This window comes from Polyergus mexicanus, unplaced genomic scaffold (genome assembly GCF_030449975.1).
Source record: "Polyergus mexicanus isolate NDT 795.1 unplaced genomic scaffold, iyPolMexi1.0 SCAF_3, whole genome shotgun sequence".
NCBI lineage: Eukaryota > Metazoa > Arthropoda > Insecta > Hymenoptera > Formicidae > Polyergus > Polyergus mexicanus.
In genome coordinates this window covers 7,190,820-7,210,862 of record NW_027223323.1, presented here as the reverse complement: position 1 = coordinate 7,210,862, position 20,043 = coordinate 7,190,820, and the positions used below count along the sequence as shown (strand labels likewise).

At 30.4% G+C, this 20,043-nt stretch overlaps 3 protein-coding genes across 5 annotated transcripts in view; 1 reads left to right on the top strand and 2 right to left on the bottom strand.

Annotated features, from left to right (window-relative positions):
* Nlg-3 (neuroligin 3) overlaps positions 1–2,097 on the top strand; it is a 133,845-nt gene extending 131,748 nt beyond the window's left edge. The window contains exon 11 of one of the 2 annotated variants that reach the window (XM_070292611.1): positions 28–2,097. In XM_070292611.1, coding sequence (XP_070148712.1) covers positions 28–621 — 594 coding nt within the window. In that variant the 3' untranslated portion in view covers positions 622–2,097. The remainder of the gene's footprint in view (positions 1–27) is intronic. The other variant, XM_070292612.1, reaches the window with a different exon arrangement.
* Positions 2,098–7,578: 5,481 nt separating this feature from the next.
* Positions 7,579–15,711, bottom strand: Rab6 (RAS oncogene family member Rab6). 2 transcript variants are annotated; one of them, XM_070292814.1, is made up of 6 exons: positions 15,404–15,711; positions 14,689–14,747; positions 13,231–13,390; positions 12,570–12,775; positions 12,397–12,463; positions 7,579–8,249 (listed from the first exon to the last, which is right to left on the bottom strand). In XM_070292814.1, the coding sequence occupies exons 1-6, from the start codon at positions 15,471–15,473 to the stop codon at positions 8,176–8,178; spliced, it is 636 nt and encodes a 211-aa protein (XP_070148915.1). In that variant the 5' UTR covers positions 15,474–15,711; the 3' UTR covers positions 7,579–8,175. The 2 variants fall into 2 exon arrangements, with proteins under 2 accessions (XP_070148915.1, XP_070148916.1); XM_070292815.1 differs by lacking the exon at positions 7,579–8,249 and adding an exon at positions 9,683–11,746 and having other exon boundaries at positions 15,404–15,710.
* Positions 15,712–16,426: 715 nt separating this feature from the next.
* On the bottom strand, positions 16,427–18,983 carry LOC138931858 (protein FAM8A1). The gene is made up of 6 exons (XM_070293048.1): positions 18,849–18,983; positions 18,365–18,569; positions 17,708–17,857; positions 17,487–17,607; positions 17,080–17,203; positions 16,427–16,932 (listed from the first exon to the last, which is right to left on the bottom strand). Exons 2-6 carry the CDS (start codon positions 18,549–18,551, stop codon positions 16,594–16,596), a joined length of 921 nt encoding a protein of 306 aa, XP_070149149.1. The 5' UTR covers positions 18,552–18,569; positions 18,849–18,983; the 3' UTR covers positions 16,427–16,593.
* Between the last annotated feature and the right edge of the window lie 1,060 nt (positions 18,984–20,043).

The following is a 20,043-nucleotide window of genomic DNA, read 5'->3' as shown; positions in this document are numbered from 1 at the left end:
ACGAATCAGTCAGTCAAATTCAAAAAGAATTTTCTCCAGGTGCCACCCAGATTTATTCAAAGACTGCCAACAACCGCGAGAACGACAACCTTGGAGGTAACTTCTATAGAAAGATCCTTGTCCAACGTATCGACGGCCACGCCCAGTGACATAGCTTTCGACGATACCACAGCGCAACCCGAGGACGGTTTTGCGGCTTATTCCACAGCCTTGAGCGTGACAATCGCGATCGGTTGCAGCCTGCTGATCCTGAATGTGCTCATCTTCGCCGGGGTGTATTATCAGCGCGACAAGAGCAATCACCAGCATCAGGGCTGCTCGAAAAAGCGCCAAGAGAATGGCCAGATGCCTAACAACATTTGCGGCGAGCTGGAGACCAAGACTGCCGAACGCCATCACATCCAGCACATACCGCCGCCGGAGTTCGCCGACCTCCAGAACAATACTTGTCACGTGCCTATGCCACCCCCGCCACCCAAGAACACGAAGCCCGGCAAACCTGGCCAGAATCTCATCATCAGTCCCAATCAACTTCAGCAGGAAAGCCTGGCCATGAGTGGCACCGGAACCCTGAAGAAGGGACACAATCATCCCCAGGTTATTGAAGAGCTGAGAGTCTGACTCTAGGAGACAGCGCGGCCGATGAATTAATATTCTACGCCGCGAATTAGAATCTCGAAATCGCCGATCGTCAAAAATCATTTCAAAATAAAGTTTTCATTGTCAGTTTGATAATGAACGTCACCAAGACTGGTGATGGAACACGATCTCGTTTTTCAGATGATGGAAAGAAGCTAAGAATCAGGTTCTAACGAATACCAAAACTTTTAGATTAAGCTTCTAAAATCGTCGAGAGTTTGAAGTTGCCCGGCGTTGTTCGTCATCGATCTAATTGCGAATGGAATCCTGAAGAGAAATATGACAAGAAGATTTAGATTCCGAAACGAAACATGAAGTCAAAATAAGAAATCATTCCGATAATAGTGACACATAGTTCTCCGTGACACTCGATGACAAACGGGATGACTTTATAAAGTTTTTCTCGAAACGATCGTGACTTTGTCGATAGATAGGAAGTGATGAAGGAAAAGAAAGTGAATAAAGGATCTTCATTGTTACGCGAGAAGTACGTGTTAGCGCGCGGCGATGTAGCTGAGATTTTGTGCCCGGAAGTCAAATCCGCGCTAGAGGCTTTTGTATAGAGCCAAAAAAGACTGCGGAATCCGAAAAACTTGGGAAGCTTCGCTTCCGTTCGCTATGTTCCCGTGTTAATGGCGACGCTATACTGTTATCGTTTTCTACCATTCGAATTTGTGCGACCAACTGCCAAAAATTACATAGTCTTTGACGGAATATGCGCGTTAAATAGAACTCTTCACTTTTGAAAGAAGAGAATTTTGGAATAATCTTTCTAAGAATGATTCCAAAAATTGTTTATTTATCGAATCAAAGTTAATTTTTACTAATATAACGCACGAGTTGTTTAATTACTTTCTTTAAGTTTTGTCTATACATTTTTATAAATATTTTTGGTTATATTATTTAATTTTATTATTTATCTTATTTTTTATTTAATTTTATCTTATTTTATTAATCCTATTTCATTTCGCTTTTTATTTTATATTTAAGGATTCAAATTGTGTTATTGAACATTAATTCCTTTTTTTTTACACACACATAAGTTTTTTGAATTTTAATTGATTAATATTCTTAAATAATTATTTTAGCAAAATCTAACAATATTTTTACACGACAGACTTACATTTTATTTTATCTCTTTTTCATTTCTTTCCATATAATATAGACTGAAGGTTCGAATCGATTTGAATCGTACCGATACTATCCTCGTTCTTCCGAGTGATAATGATCATGATAATGATTCGAGTCGCTGCCACGATGACTTATTTCCATGATCGTTCGAATCGTCGATCGTTCAAATGCTCAATTAAAATCTGAACTAACCCTTTCCTTCTCAAAATAATCATGTAATTTAATACTTTCACAATAAATAAATTTGCAATGCAAAAGTTTTATTAAAATCTGTAATAAAAATTTTATTCCTGATTATTGCACTTTTTTTTTTTTTTTTTTTTTTTTTTTTTTTTTTTTTTTTTTTATTGCAAAGTACATTATGACACTAAATCACGATAAAGAGCTTTGCAGAAAAGAACAAATATCTGAGAATAAAAGGGTTAAACGGACAACCGCGCATCAATCGAACAATCTTTTTTACAATAAAAGGAGGACAAATGATCGATGATACTCAACAGTATACTGCCAAATGATCGCGATTCGAGGAGAAATTGCAGATCGTTGAATGAAGAAAAATCGCGGTTAATCAGAATTCTTAAGGACGAAAAGCTACTGCAATACAAAAAGAAAAGAAAAAAAAAACGTTTTATAAAAATAAAGCAATTGCAAATTTAATCAATTCTTCTTATTTAAGATTTAAACATTTCAGAAAAATTATGCGAGGCAGGCATTCGCATAAGAATTAGCTATAGATCACTTTATAAGAATTATTATTACCATTATACAAACTTCATTGGACATCATTTCTTCAAGTATTTTAATTTCATTATAATGGTCAATTTCATTATTTTTAAATTTACCAAATTACGAAAAGAAAGAAGAATTGAATTTGGAATTGTTCAATTTTTCAAGGATTAACGGAAGGTTTCTCACAAACGGCGACAGACTGCTGAAGAGACTTTCGAGCGCGATTTCGACTGTAAATAAAGGTTAATTAAGCTTAAGTCTGTCGCTGACGCGCTGTTAACGAGTGAAGAAACAGCGAGGAGCTCAGGAATAGCTCCAATTGTAATAATATTGCACGTCGACGACAAAAAAATGATATGTCAACGTGGTCGGAAGCACATTGGACGTAATTTTAAATTTGTATATAATTGACATTACAATAAACTATATAATAAATTATTGATTGCCTCAATCCAACCTTTCCCGAAAACAGAACGCCCGGTCTTATCAGTTCACAAAAAGATCAATTCAAAAATTATGCTATCATTTAATTGATTATTCTTAAAAAAATAGAGATTATTTAAATATAAATTAAAATATACTATTAACACATAAAATAATGTAAAAAAAGAGCAATATATTTTTTAATATAAGTGGAGTTTCGGGGCAAAGATATTTCTAGGAATCTCGGAGATTTTTAGCAGAGCAAATGTGCGCGTAATTTTGATTTGATGAACATAAAATTTTATTCTCGCTTATTCGTTGAAGGTTTAAATAGTCGCGGCATACATGATATGATAAGTTTGCAAAACTTTATATATTTGCAAACCTCGATTCAGACTAACACGAGACTTTATCTAAGACACAAGGTACAAAAAGATGAGGTTGATTTCTTTGCTTTTGACAAACGAACCTTACGATTAGAGACGCGCTTTCAATTTGCTTTTATAATGGCAGTTAAAAGCGAATGTTACGGTATAGAGATCGCTTATAAAATTATTAATTACAATAAAAACGACATGACATATGTTACTGTGTGTAATTTGATACATACAATATACAAATTAAATAGAAATTAGATAGTATAAGATTTGAAAATTTAAATACAAATTGGAAATAAATTATTAAAACTTGAAATTATAATGATGAGGAGAATAGCGTATTTATCATATAATATATATAATATTAACACACACGCACGCACAAGATTCACATTTAAGCAGCCGTTAATTGATTTCATTATATTTCAATAAGTACTATGTGCGATATTATATAAAGAGCAAAGAGCATTGCCCGTTTCTTCACATGACATAATTATCAGTCATTTTCTATCTTCTGATCTCGTGACTCGTTGACAAAAATGTTTATATGTTTATACAAAACTTGCTACTCTGTCTTCTACATTACAATAATACGATATCTGTGCATGTGCTACAACTATGTAACGCAAAAGCTGAAACAATAATCCGTTGCTACTCGATTAGGACCTTGTCTTACGCTACAGTAAACAAGAAACAATATAACAAAACTGCTCCAAAACAATAACCGCTCCTTCTCACGCCATCTCGCAAAATACTTTTTATCACACACACACACAAAGAGAGCTTATTTTGAAATATTTATATATTTATATTTCTTTGTATAATATACATAATAAGAATCGTAAATGCACTTGAAGCTTCGGTCTAGCCGGAACGTTCATTTTTCACTATGAACCCGATTTAATTAGCCTAATTAGAGTTAACTGCTGCTATCAAGTTTCTTACATTATATCAGATATCAACTAATAATACTAATCAAATAATAATACATTGATATTAACGTTAAATAAGAATAATATAAATATATCAAGTATAGTAACATTGATATTAATATTAAATATATAATGTCTTGATACAAAATATTAGTATTAATATCAAATAAAACTCTTAATCTTTTAACAATAAATATAAAAAAATTCATAAATTTTATAATTTCTTAGATTTATATTTAATTTTAAAAAATTAATTTAATTGTACATATAAAATTGCAAACAAGCAAAGATATATTTAATGTTTCTTAATTACATATATGAAGACTGTTTGCCGAAAGGCAAACATTTAACGGCAGTTGAATATCAATTAATTAATGAACAATTAAAGTGACTGTCCGCCGTTTGTTACACGCCAATAATTTCGATCATTTCGACTAGATCGGCACATACATCGGTTTACTTATCAATTACATTACATGTGAAAGACATTGCCCGCAACTTTTTCGTTTCCATCATTCCTTCGATTTTTTAGATCTCTATCGCGAACGTTTATTTGAATTATAATAATATAACTATTATTTAATTTTTGCAAAAATCGCACATTGCATTTTATTCTTAAAGAATTTATATATAAATATTTGCAAATTTATAAACTCAATAGCTTTCTTTATTGATTTTCCTTTTGTTGAACAAAGTAAATAGAAATATGTCTAAGAAAAGATCTAGAAAGCAATTCTATTTTTTAAATCTGGAAAATTTTACGAATATTTTTTTTTCGTGATTTAACTGAATTTTGTATCGCTTAAAAAATAATTGACTGCAAATCAATTTAAAAATATATTTTCGAAATATGATAAAAAATGAACGTTATTCTTAATTAATTTGATTATTAAATCAATATGTATTTGATTGTATAATTTAAATTTTCAATAAATCCCTCCAATGAAATTTAACATATTTAACCCTGACTTATATGTAAAAATCAATAAATTAATTAATATGTAATATTATATCATACATTATATATTAATTAATTATATCAATAAAATGATGGTGGAATTAATTGATGGTGAAATGTGATTGATTGATTCGTAACGTTGGATCATTATATTATATTTGTGCTAACAAATCATAATCACAGTAACATACAAATTTAACATACACATGGTGATGATTACGATGAAGCTTCGCGTGAAAGTAATTGAATTTTTACATTTTTTTCTAATTTAATTATGAAACTTGCTTGATTCGTCCTCGGATGTGTGGCCTCGAAATAGTGCTCGAAAAAATCATTTCGCGATATATACTCAATATTGCTGTGCAATAATGTCGGATTAACGCTACACGACACGTTATATAGGAGCTGGCTAGAGAAACATTTTAGCGCATCTATCCGTTTGCACTATATAAATTTCTTTTAATTTTTAAAAATTAAACATACATATGTAAAATTTACTCCATTATTAACAAGTTTCTAAAAATGTTTATTTTTTACATTGAAAACAAAGAGAAGTGTTCCTCTTTACAAAAATTGATTAATTTTTGAAATTAAATTAATTTTTATTCTGCATTCTAAGTTATTATTAATTAATTATTTTATTAATATTGTAAACTTGAATTTATTAAATTTTATTATATTTTTTAAATATACGCAAAAAAATAAATATATGCTATTGAATAATATAAAAAAAAATATATATTTAAGTATATAAATTTGATATCTTATTTAAAATAATAATAAAACTTATCGCGATTAAATCTTTAAGTGCAAAAGGATAGAGACGGACTGCTACAGGATTTGTAAAGATCTCGCATCAAGCACGGCTAATAATTTATTTCTCCGACAAGCCTCGATTAATCATCTTCTAGAGAAATATTCGACGAGTGTTTACGTTTGGCGTAAGCGTAGCGGCATTTCTCTTTGTATTGTACAAACGGCCAAACATTACGAATAATCCCAATTCAATTTAATAATTTCTGAAATTTTACTGAAATTTATTAAAACTAATTTAAATGTATTTTATATTTACATACGTACATATCATTTCTATTAATCAATTTATAAGATATTAATAATCTAAATTTGCATATATCTCTATATAATAATATATATAGTTTAGAAAAAACTAAAAGTTATTAATAATTTAAATTTCTAAATGTAATTATTCACATAATTGAAATGTAAATTAATAACACTTTAGACATTTTTTCAGACAATTCATAGTTCTTATATCACTTTTCTTGGAGTGGAAATTTAACAGTTTGATATTCAGAACATTACAAGATTTCAGAAAAGGCGACGACCTAGAATAAAAAAAAGATCGTGTTGAGTGAGTTTGGTCGTTTGTGCGCACTTGCGTATCCACCGTCGGCCTACAGACTTGAATCTCATTATCAAGTAGAGAGTCGCTTATTATCAAGAGATATTGAAAAACGTCTATAAAGATTCGTAATACACGGTACATTAGAAATATATCCTCGAACAAACGACACTTCGCTTCGATAAACGTGCTGTCTTTGAGAAACTCGCAAACTCATCGTAATTAGCTTATTATAGCGACTTAATTAACTCCACCGAGGATGATTACTTTCAGTCGTACTCTTCCCTTGTGTTCTTCCCTCCCTTCCTCATTTAAGTACACAAACAAACTATCATTTTGCAAGCTTCGGTGTTTTGTGCGCATTTTTTTAGTTACGTACAGAATCTCCGAACGAAGAGACAGTGTGCTTAAACTTGGAAGGATGTAGCAGTGATCTCCACACTAATCGCGAAGCTAAATTAATCCTTTCCCTACGACGATTTTTAATCAAGTACAATGCACCTAGTCTTTAATAAAACAATTATTAATTTTTTTCTTTTTGTAATTGAAAGAAAATATCACATAATACTGTAATATTTATTCTTACGAGTAAAATATATTAAAATTATCCTCTGATAATTCCAAAATCAATATCGTATTATTTATTTCTCTGTAAATTAAATTGATTTCACTTCATTAATAATATTGAGTTTATTCGAAGAATAAATCCAACTTGGAATCCAATTTATTAATTAGAGATTGCATTTTATAAAACATTTTATCGTATTATTATATGAATTATAATATTAAAAAATACAAAATTATTAATAAAATGTTTTCACTTGAATCTCTACAAAATCTAAGATTTAATTTACTTACATCAAACATCTCATTTAAAGAATTATGATTAAACTATTACTGTATATAAAAAGCTAATCTCGTAGGTTTGGGGGAGACACTTTTCATAAGAATCATGATATGTAGAATTCATCAGAAATCAAAAGATAATACTTAAAAATTCTTAACGATCATAAAAACACGATACTTTAGCCTTTTAATCCTTTCGCGCCAATCAGCTGATTTATATTAAATGTATTATAAATTTAATGTTAATAAAGACATTTGATTTTTTTCTATAATTAATCGATTTCATAATAATAATTTTTTGTTTGTTTGTAAAACTATATATATATATATTATAAAGATGCAGTTGTAAAATAACAATTTATAATATAATTAGTAATATGATTAGTTAAAATACAAAATGTATTCTACGCAAGAAAATCGTTTTTTAGAAAATATTTATAATTGGATGTGCAAAATAAAGCCAAAAGAGCTTTACGTGGATTTCGTAGCCATCACCGTTTCAAGCTTAAACGTGGAAATACCCTGACGAAAGGTGCGATCTCCTTTCTCTCGCACGAAGCCAACGCAAGTAGCTAGTATTAGATATCGCTCGAGTTCGTCTAGTAGCATTTGAAACGATACTTAGAGCCCGAGATCGGCGACGAGGGGCTCCCTGTTTCCTTAACGACGTCAGAAGAAGCCAGCAGCGTCTCGCAATGGTATGGTGATTCGTGCCGGGAGATTGACTGCAATTTTTCCGCCCCCTTCTCCCTTCTTGGGCGAAAATGATGAATCCTTCTAGCAGATGCAGCCGCTCTCGCCCTCCGACTCGGAGCCGTTCTGCATCGGCGATTGATTCTGCAAATCGACAGCTGTTTTTGTGTGTTAAGGCGTGCTGGCTTTTTCAACTTACGTTCTGATCAATTGACAATTTCAACTCGCCGCTCATCCTCGACGCGTTTTTCTCAAAATTCGCGAATTAAACAAATATATGTGTCTACTTAAAAAAAAAAAACTAATCATAAATCATATATTCTAATATATTTTAGATCGGTGCCATGTTTTTTGTATCGTGCCAATATAAAGAAAATGTGTGTCTTGAGAAATAAACTATTAGAAAACTAATGCAATTTTTGTAATTTGGCAATATTATTGGTCAATAAATACATTATTGCACTTTGTAAACATTTGATTGGTAGTATCAAACTTAATTAATGCGCGTTGATGAGGCGTTACAATGAGCTCTTACAAATCAAATAAAGAGTACATACAGTGTAATTCTTAATGATACTATAATAATGACAGATTCTTTTTCTAGTATTAATCAAATCTCTAGATATTCATCTACTAATCGTCTACTGAATCGATAACTATCGCTGCCAAATCGATATAATGATCTCCCCCTTTAATTTTCCTTTAGTTAATAATTCCTCTCTCTCATCAGAGCATATAGATCTAATATTATTACAATATCGCACGCGCGCGCGAGTTAAATCCTATCAAAGCTGAGACAATCGAGTATAAAAGTCAAAAACGGGACGGAGAATATTTTCTAGCGCTACTTTTATTATGTGAACTCCTTAAGGTATCGAATCTCTCGCAGAAAAATATAATACAAGGTATAGAATAAAAAAAAAAAAAACATATATGTTAGAAAAAATTCAATTAAAGAATCTAATTAAAATTTCTTCAGACATTAAATTAAATTTAATATTTAAAACTAATTTTTTACCAATCAAAACAAAATATATTCATTCGATTCAAGTTTAATATAAAAAAATAAATATTCTTTTAGATTTTTAAAGGAGTCACAGAGAGAATGTAATTTTTAAAGGAATCACATTTTTATGTTAATCATCAAAAATAGTAAAATTAATATTAATAATTTTCCTCTTATAAACTTGTTTTGATATTTATGTTTTATAATGTTTTTCAATATCCTAATTTTTTTAAACTAATTAAATAAAAAATCAGCAAGCCAAGCACAAAGCAAAAACAAATCAATTAAAATAGATTTTATAAAAATAAATTATATTCTTTGAGAGAGATAAATTAAAGAATAAAGATAAATTGAGATGGAAAAACAGGACAGAAGGAAAAATAAAAGAAGCCATGGACGTAAAACTAATATGAGGAATAATAAAATTTTATAAGATTTCTTTTATATTATTCATTTTTTAGATTTCTTTTTACATAAATAAAAATATTACAATTAATAAAGAAATTTTAAACAAGAGAGATATTAAAACAATTAACTTAAAAAAAATCAAAAGTCTTTTATATATATATATATCTTAAATTTTATTTAATATTTTTATATGTAATTTTAGACAGAAGATCCTTTCCTTTTTCCTTTTTAAACAAAATTGCGTCAATCTAAAAAGAATATATAAATAATAAATCATCGAAAGAAAACTTCGAATTAATATCTCGAATAAATGTGAAACTGTACAGGATTGTCATTTATGCTACGTACTTTTAAAATATTTATAGAAAAGAGATATAAAGTTAGCTGCTATTTATGCACAAATTCCGTAGAAAAATTTCTCTTAAATATCTTCCCTCTTTTTTTCCTTTCTTTTCTTGTCTTTTATTAATTCGTTCATAGATGTCTATTTATTTAAATTTAGTTTGATGAGAAAAATGGTTAATACGTTAAGTTTTAGCCATATTTTTTTCTAATATTAGATAGAGCGAGGATTTATGTATTATCAGCTATCAGAACTTGATCTTTTGTTGAAAAATGTAATTCGATTATCTCGAAGGGGATTGCATTTTCGCAACGTGTAACGTTTACTCTATAATTCGTAATTTTCGAATCAATGCAAATGTTGCAAATTGCAGCTGTCTTTGTTTCTTTTATTGCAAATGTATAGGACAATTAATAATATCTCGTTCTTAGAAACGCCGATAAACAAGGATATGATAAATGCCATTTTCCTATCATTTGTTTAATGTGAATTTGAGCAATTATTGGTTTAATTGATATTTAATTACACGAGTAAAAAATACTGTACGATATTAAACAATCTATATTAACAAGCGAAATAAATTTAGGTGAACCTTGAGAGCTTAATAAAGGTTATATTAACCCTCCTAGCTTTGATTTATACTATAAATGGGGAAAAGATTATATAATAGAAATAAAAAGAAAAAAAAATTTTTTTAATTTCTCTTTTTTTATAAAATATGTAATAAATATAGTATTTCTCTCGTCCAAATATAAAGCACTATCAATAAACTAATAAGCTTTTAAATTAGACAATGCAAGAAATTTTTAAGTAATAATCTTTCAACTCAAATTATTCTTAATTCAAACATATTTCATATAATTTAATTTTCAAAAATTAAATAATTTAATTATAACATTCACATTGAAATAATTTTAATTATAAAATAATAAAACATAAAAAAGTTTACTATCTTCTAATTTGCTTCAATTTAAAGATCGATTAATATGCCTCCTCGCAATCTATTAAAGATGCTCCATTTTAATTCTGGTCAAGAGGATATATAATCGCTAATAATCAAAGCCGTGAGGGTTAACAATCCTTTTTACGATCCGCTAGCATACGAAAACATGTCATTGTGTAAAAGCAATCTTAAGCTATAGTGTGTGAAACTTGTTTTCTCGTTTTAATAAGAATCGTTGCTGCTTTAGTGCACGTAGCCTTCCACAAGTTTTCCAACTCTGCGAAAAAGCACAGGCCAAATACAATCGGTATCCTAACGTCCTAAGAGTCATTAACTTATAAGTTAACTTAGCTCCGTCTTGTCTACCAATCAGGGCATCGAACGGAAATAAAATAATATATTTCTTTGAATTATATCTCAAAGAAAAGTAAATTAATAAATTAATAGTATTAAAATATCATTTATATATTATAATAATCTTATATATATGTTTTTCCTAAGGAAATTTCTCAGACAAAATTTATCGATTTTTTCGAAGAAATCATATAATATTGTTGAGTAAATAATAATATATTAATATTATTACAATAATATCTGTAATATCTGTAATTATAATATATATATATATATATTTATATGTACATATATATATACATGTGATAATATTAATATATCATAATATTTACTTATATGTATATAAATGATTATTTCAAAAAATCGAAAAATTAAATCTTTCTCAAGAATTTCCTCTGAAAATTAATTTGCATTTCTCGAAAGAGGTTCCCAAACTGTCTGGGACAGTTCGGGTCCTAGTCGAAACTTAACAAAGGCCCCTTTCGATTCGATTCGATACCCTGCTATGCCCCCCCGTACAGGCCGACGACGACTTAGCATGCACAACTGCTCTCCGAGGCTTTCAGTTCGATTGGAGTATCCTTGAGCACTACCTCTTGCACTACGGATTAAAAAACATATTAAGGAAAACATAAAAGTCTAACATAAATAAATGGAAGATCCGGCAGATCGCCAAATAAATCCAGTCCAGAAATTAAGAGCGAGAAATTGAAATGAATGGCTAACGAGTCCTTTTAAAAAATGTGAGAGATTTAAGAATTAAAAAAAGTTAATTTCTTTAACGCTTACAGAGAGAAATTATAAAACATAAAGATATATTTAATATCTACTAAGAAATCAGAACATATTATATGATAGAAAAGAGATTAGAATCCAAGTTAACAAAAATTAAATATTTGATGCCTTTGGTAAAAAAAAAAAAAAAAAAAATAGATTAAATAAATAAACGTGTATAACGCGTGATAAGAGCTTCATGTCCGATGTCCTAAAAAGAAGTACTAATAATTGTGATTAATTAATTAAAAAATGAAAATTTGCAAGATTAATAAAAAACAACTTGTGTTATTTCAATTCAAAGAAAACATGAATAGAAAAAGATTCGATAGTAATAAAATGTAGAATATTTTCGAGGCAATTGAAATAACGGGTGAGATGGGGTTTATGTACGCATGAAATGAGAAAAGTCGCCGCAACGTTCCTGCAAATGTGCCATGCAAATTGCGTGCAATAAGTATCTTACGCAAAGGATACTGTCTTCGGGTGGCTTGTTTTCGGTGGAGTCCATACCCGGCAAAGCCGCCGCTACTCTTCTAAATAGCTAAAATAATTAAAAACAATGGTAATTCTTCTATTCGTTCTTCCACGCCATCGGCATGAAGAAAAATCTCACCGTATGAAATGTGAATGAAAAAAGAAATAATCACCTGTTTCACATTGTAGCCAGCCTTAGCACTAGTTTCGATAAACATCACATTTAATTCCTTTGCTTTCCGCTCGCCCTCTTCCGTCGAAACTTGCCTCTTATCACTCAAATCTGTTTTATTGCCCACTAGCATAATTATCACATCACTTCCTCTTTCAGTCCGCACATCGTCTATCCATTTGGATGTTTGGTGAAACGAATTGGCGTCTGACAAATGTGCAATCTTAATTTTGTCATTCATTTATCGGGTGTACTAATAATAGCGTTTGCCAGCAGCCAAATTTATGTTATTATGTTATTACACGTTTTTGATTAATATCAAATAAATATATGTCTAAATAAATTCTAATTTATAAAAATTTTTGGTCCGAAATGAAAAATCTCTCGAAATTAGTGTGTTGCTCCCGGGAATTTGTTAGAGAAATTTTCTTTTAATCGAGAAAGATCAAAATTTAAGAATCTAGAATTTTCAGAAAGATGGGATTAAAAAAATCAAAGCTTAAGCAAAATTTTTGTAAAATTTTTTATAAATAAAGAACAAATAATGTTAAAAAAATATATGTACTGTTCGCGAGAGAATTTTACATTCAAGCATCAAATTCGAGACTGCTGGCACACAGCTTTCTATGACACCGTATATTCCTTATATACTTGATGCTTACTAGTAATATCATAAACAACGACAGCGACTGTGGAGTCTCTGATGTAACTAGGTATCAAAGAACGAAATCGTTCTTGCCCCGCTGTGTCCCACAGCTGTAGTCTGACAGTTCTATCCTCGAGATACATAGTTTTACTTAAGAAGTCTATACCTATCGTAGCCTGCAACATATCGATATGTCACGATATTAAAAATTATTCAATTAATCATATAAAACGACGAAAATGCGAACAAATCGAGCTCACCTTTAGAAATTAAGAGAAAAATTGAAGCTATATTTAATATCAAGTGTTGACATTATATTAATTTAAAATAATTACGATATATAATTTAAAAATAAATTTAATTTAAAAAATATAATTTAAAATAATAACAATATTTAATTAATTATTATATTAACTATATATACATATGTATATATATATACGTATACATATATATAATAGAAATTATATTTAAAGCAATATTAATAATCATATTTTTTTCTATTCCTTTTATGTATTTCCCATTTAAAAATTTCGTATAATATAATCTATAATAAAATGCAATATATTATTTATTATTTATTGCAATATATTATTATTTATTATAAAAGTACATAATATTTAATAATAATAATTCGAGAAATGAATTATCAGCGTTCTGCAAATTTCTCCATCTCTCTTTCTATCTTTGTCGATCAGAAAAAGTCGATATCTCGATTCCCTACTGCCTCTCCTACTAGCATTAGGTCTATTCGTTCTAACTGTACTTTCTTACATCTTCTGCATTTGAAATAGTCATATTTACATGCATTCTTAAAATGATATAAAAAAGAAACGAGCGAAATATGTAGAAAGTGCAATTGATAGAAAGAGCGAGCGAACAATCCGAAACATAACAAATTACATTCGACAGTCATGTTCCAATAGATATGTAATTAAAAATTAATTTGACGATAATTATTTGATGATAATATTGCATGACATTTTATAATCAAATACAATAGTTCTCATTCAATATAAGATTTATCAGGATTGATAGCCGGTTTTACTATCATGACAAGTAACGCTAATAAATGACAGTAGAACTTTATCAACCAAAGAAATTATCTCTCACACAAAAATTTATCTATTTTTAAAAAAATCCGATATTACGATAGAAAATTAAATAAAAAATCAAAATATAGATACAACAAAATTTTATAAAATTAATTACAAAATTTAATTTGAAAAAATATAAATTTGTGATCAAAATTTAACGATGCGTATAAAATTTAAAATATTGATGTATTGTCCTGTAAATTTAAAGCATAGTCTATACATAAATGAAGCCTATATTTTCTATGTAACCTAAATACAACATACGTACAATAAAAAAAAATTTTTTTGACAAAAATTATGCAGATTTAAACATGCAACAAAAATGATCAATTCACACTCGATTTTAACAATTAAGGGACGATTAAATCGTTACATACCTGGTATGTGTTGTCAAAGCTGTCGTACATAAATCGTGTAATAAGTGACGTCTTCCCGACTGCAATAAAAAATTGCATGGCTCATTTATTCAATTCACATTTGCAACTTTAAATTTCCCTCAAACTTTTATCTCGAAATTTCACAATTTTATAGCTTTATTTTAAATTTTCATTTCTAAGACTCTCGGGGGAAATTATCTTTCTCTCTTAAAATTTACATCTTTATTATACACATTACCGATCTATCGATTAAATTTTTATTGTTAACAAAATTAATATTTAAATTTTTTCGCAGTTATCATAATAATAATGGAAAGATATTGAAAGAGCATTCGATTCGAAAAGTAGTTTCCTCGAGAGACGCTTTAAAAATCTACTCGCCGCTCTGTATTTAACGTTAAACGCGCCCCTATCGAGATACAATCCGACGTACATATACTCGATCATCGTATTTAAACGCTGCACGCGCGATCGAAATGACCGAGAATTTAAAACACAGCGACGCGTCGCCGTGTAGTCGGCGACAATGGAGAATATTGATCTATAACCTAGAAGAGTATCAGGCGTAGGGTAGTCACCCCGATTAGGGGCCTGCTGACCGAGGGAACCGGGTCTCGCGTCAAGCGCATCCCACTTGGGGAAGATCGATCCGTGTTCGAAGAACATCGCAACGCGACACATACACTTGTTAGTACACTAGTATTGGGACACTCACCGCTCTGCTCGCCCAAAAAAACGAGCTTGAACTTTCGCAACGGATTGCCGAAATCGCCCGAGGACGACATATTTTGTCTCTCGCTCGCCTGAAACGGACACTTGGCAGGCCTGAAGAGGGTTCCGGTAACGACGCAGGCAACGATAACACGCTCAATGGCCGGCCCGCCGAGTCATTTAAGCCGATCAGCTGCGCCGGCTGATTCAACAGTCTCTCCGCTAGCTCTCTCGGGTTCTACAGCTTGACAGCTCGCGACGCTAGCTTGGATGCCACTCCTTGCGGCCACGTTTAACCGGGAAGTGACGTAGCGACGACTGGAAAGCGAAGTGGAAAACGCGGCGCCACCGATTTCCGGAAGGGAAAGTGTGTTCGGTAGAACAAAGATATTCTCATGTATAAGCTAATGTTCCCCTGGATAAACCAATTGAAAATCGTTCCTAAGCGTTGTGAAACAGTATGGTCGCTAACACTGATACTGATATTACAGAAGAACACAGATAATATATAGTTTATGAAACTTGTCCATTTGAATTTAGCCGATTATTCTAAAATATTCGCTCAACTTATACATTTTTCATCCATACTTTTGCAAATCTTAATTTAAATTATAATTTTTTATCACATAATTAAATTTGAGCGCCATTTTTGATTGGGTTAACGCCGTTGTACGTCGATAACATACTCTATTCAATTAAATCAGTAAAAATATTACCGATTAAAACAATAATAAAATTTCACTGACAAAAAAACGCTCATATTTTGCTTTTCCGTCTTATGATTCACTGATTACGACATGATATAAAAAAGATATAATAAAGCTAAACTATGCACGTATAAAAAAAAATCTGCTACAAAAATTAATTTAATATATTATTTTATCATACTGTTTACTTCACAAATGAAATAAAAGTCGCCACAAAATATAAATTAAAAATCGAGTTCTACTAAAAAATGTTCGTAATTATATATGGTACAAATAATCCCATCTCTCTAAATACAAAAAAAAAAAAATCCTGGAACGGCTTTTCGCGGCAATAATAATAATTTTTATTTTTTACATTTATATACACGCCACATACACACGCATAATCCCGCACGCATACATTGGTATAAGAAGCACAGACAGCCGTTATGTATGTACACATCACAGAATTCCATACAGCATCCCATTTCCCTCTCTCTCAGACGGGCTACTGCTGGTGTATCCGATTGTTGTTCGAATTTCTATAGGGATCCTCCACGACGATGGAATTGCAGATTAGATCGTAACCGGTTCTGTTAAATCTGAAGAAGAACAACGAGAAGCAGATCGGGAACAAAAACGCTAGCACAAAGTTTTTCACCACCGATCGACCCAATGCCAACGGCAGACCTAGATCGGTCCCGGGACTCACCAGGACCACATCTGACTCGTTCGGACGTTCCACGGGAGTTATACTTCGACACTGAACCACCCGCAAACCCATCATGTACTTGCCGGGAGTGGCGCCTCCGATGAAACCGTACACACCGTGTTGAAGCCAGAAGGCCTGAAAAAATAACAATTACAAAAATAAATTTTAGAAAATTGAATTAAATTTTCCTATTTAAAATTTCATTTTTTTCGTGGGATAAATTATTTTTACAAAATACAGCTCGATTATTTTTTTACGAGATTCCGCAAAGAAGTCTCTTACCTCAAAAATACAAACTATCACACGATGAATCACTTCCAAGATCAGAATTCCATAAGTCATTTCTAAAGCCATTTTGTAATCAATGCGCAAATTAGTTTGCAATAAATCCAAGTCTTCGATTTCTCTGGAAAAGTAAAATTGCTATTTATAAAAGATTGTGGTATATAGTAAAAAAAAAAAAAAATTGTATATTATATAAGAAGGAAAGAAAAATCTTTTTTTTTAAATATTATAAATTATTAGAATAAAATATAAAAAATAAAAGAAAAAGCTTATCTTTCGCACTGAAAAGAAAAATATAATAGTTCGGTAATATTTAATACAAGTTTTATCAATTTGTAATATACAAAAAGGAGAAACCTGTAGACTTTCTTATATTACTAAACTGTTTGCGTCCTTTTACATACATAAGATCAAACACGTCGATTGCGATAAAGGTGATGGAGAACTTCAAAAGAAATAGCATCGTTGAGTCTATAAATTCCGCGGCGAACCTTTTCCAAATCGGAGGAATGCGATATTCGTAACCTAAAATAGATAAGTTTAAAGTTCATATAAAATATAGACGTTTTTCACACGATATATGTTCTAATAATTCTTCAAACAGAATTTCAAGCAAAATTTTAACCTTCAGCTCCAGGGGGTTGGAAAGGACCCGCTGGTTGTTCCTGAGGCCTCCTTTGTCTCACTTCCACGTTCTGTCTGTCTGTATTTCCAATTATCACTCCCGGTCTATTCGATGCTGTTGGCCCTTGATTTGGTTGAAAGGCTGTCGAAGCTGAAAAGTCATATATTATGACTCTCATAAAATAAAACTAATATTTTTAAAAATAAAGATTACTTATCTTGACAAAATTTTAAATTTAACTAAAATTGTTATATATTGCACATCCAGTAATAATTTATTACTATGTATATGTATATATATGTATCAAAAGAATATAAAGTTCCTTATTTTTAAATATAGATATACACAGAATTTTATTTTTTCCAAAATTTATCAGTATTTATTTTATATGCATACTTTTCTGAAAAATTTTATTATAATTTTTTGAGATAAAATATTTTAGATTATATAATATAAATTTAATAAAGCTGTTTTTATTTATATATATATATATATACAATATATATATCTTTCTATTTTTATATATTATAAAAAATAAAATTAAATTTGACGAAGCTTTCTCTTTAAAAAAATTTCTTCTAAATAAAAATATTCTTATTCATTCTTAATCTTCGACGTATAATTTATCTTATGAAAACGAGTCGTGTTTATTCATACCGGGTGTCGGATTCGCAATATGTCCCGACATCACGTAATAGGGAAACATCGCTGCAACATTTTGCCAAGCGTACGCTTCCTGGAGCCATTTCTCCAATTTTTTAAAATACCGCGATCTCTCCTCCGCCGGATCCAATTTACTTTCCGAATCTCGTTCCAGCGTCTCGTCGTTTTTGTCGTCTGCCATTTTGAGTTCGCGCTCTGCCTGCGAAAGAAAACAAATCGTTTCGTCACTCGACGTGGGTGCTGTCAGTCAATGTCGTCGATTACTCCAAAATTTTCGTCACTCCCGATCGGAGCACATCGGCAGGACGTAACAATTGACAGATAACGATTGTCGCAAATCGTCGACTAAATCGCCGATTATTTTTTTATCACGCTCAATCAACAAACGCAACTTTAAGAGATGTCGAAAGAAGATAGATAATTGCGCCGACAACGCTGCTTAATAAAAAAGGTAAGTGGCAAACACGACTCCCCTTACCTCTGTCACAATCAAACACTACGCATCTACGCTCGTATGTAAACTACGCGCCAACTATCACTATCCATCACTGACGTGTATAATAGCTACTGGATATAATCGAGATGTTTTCTGCCGTCGAAATAGACCAACGAAATTCCGTCACGACAGCTGTCGGCTTTTCCCCCAGATTTCATCAGTCGTAGAGGGAGAACTCTAGGCTGATGCCCAACATACATTTCTGATCCAAGTGCATTATTAGGGTGAAAACATAAGATAAAATATTTTTTATCGAAGACTTATAAAAAATAATTTTTCGAAATTTATAATAATTTTTTTATTATACGAAGTCATTTGATACTTCCCACAAAATTTTTTTAATGATATGAAAAATTTTCAATCACCACGTGCATTACATATATCATCTGCTGGTAAAATATACGAATTAATGAAAACTTGGACATATCTTTAAAAACATTTTAACATAAAGATTTGGAGTAATTTTGAAGATTTTTGAGAAAAATACTTTGTAACATCTCGTTTTTTTTTTATATATATTTTTGTGTATAATTTTAAGAAGAGGAATTCTCTAAAAAAAGTTTCAAGAAAGGTGTTTGAAACTGACCTCTGGTATTAAAGACAGGTACCAGAGAGAAATTTATGAGTGCATGAAATTTGTCCAGAATTATTTTTGTCCAAATCATTATTTCACTAAGGAATCCACTAGCATTTATAGTAAATATAATGTAAAGACAAATTATGTTTAAATCTTTTAAATTAATGTTACGTTATTTTATATATTCTTCATATAAGATGTGAATTTGAAGTTACGTTCTAATAAAAAAATTATCAATTCTTAATTTAATAAAGAAAAGTGAATATAATTTAATAATAACTAAATATAAAATGTAAAATGTACATATTATAATCTAATAGTGCTAAAAAGACACACGTATAGAGATAGAGCTCTGTTACACGGCACCCTTAATCGGGTTGACGTGTAAACGTAGTCGTATAATTTAAATCAGCTGTCTAAACTTTAGATAAATCTTTGATAAGTGAGATTTTTTTATCTGCGATTTTCTCTCTATGACTTTCTCTAAAATTTTTTTTTTTATTTTTTTTTTATTCAGATTTTGGTTCAAAATAATCGTTTGTTTTATTGTAAGTGTGAAAAATCTAAAAGAATTATGCAAATGGGAAAAACAGATAATAT

Excerpts from the sequence above, each read along its gene's own strand:
- LOC138931858 (XM_070293048.1), bottom strand. The coding sequence starts at position 18,551 with ATGGCAGACGACAAAAACGACGAGACGCTGGAACGAGATTCGGAAAGT. Across the intron at positions 17,858-18,364 it reads TATTGCGAATCCGACACCCG|CTTCGACAGCCTTTCAACCA; the intron begins GTATGAATAAAC and ends ATGACTTTTCAG. Across the intron at positions 17,204-17,486 it reads ATCGACGTGTTTGATCTTAT|AGAAATCGAAGACTTGGATT; the intron begins GTATGTAAAAGG and ends TTACTTTTCCAG.
- Rab6 (XM_070292814.1), bottom strand. The coding sequence starts at position 15,473 with ATGTCGTCCTCGGGCGATTTCGGCAATCCGTTGCGAAAGTTCAAGCTC. Across the intron at positions 13,391-14,688 it reads GCTTTGACAACACATACCAG|GCTACGATAGGTATAGACTT; the intron begins GTATGTAACGAT and ends GATATGTTGCAG. Across the intron at positions 8,250-12,396 it reads AAACAAGCCACCCGAAGACA|CTGTCGATTTGCAGAATCAA; the intron begins GTATCCTTTGCG and ends ACACAAAAACAG.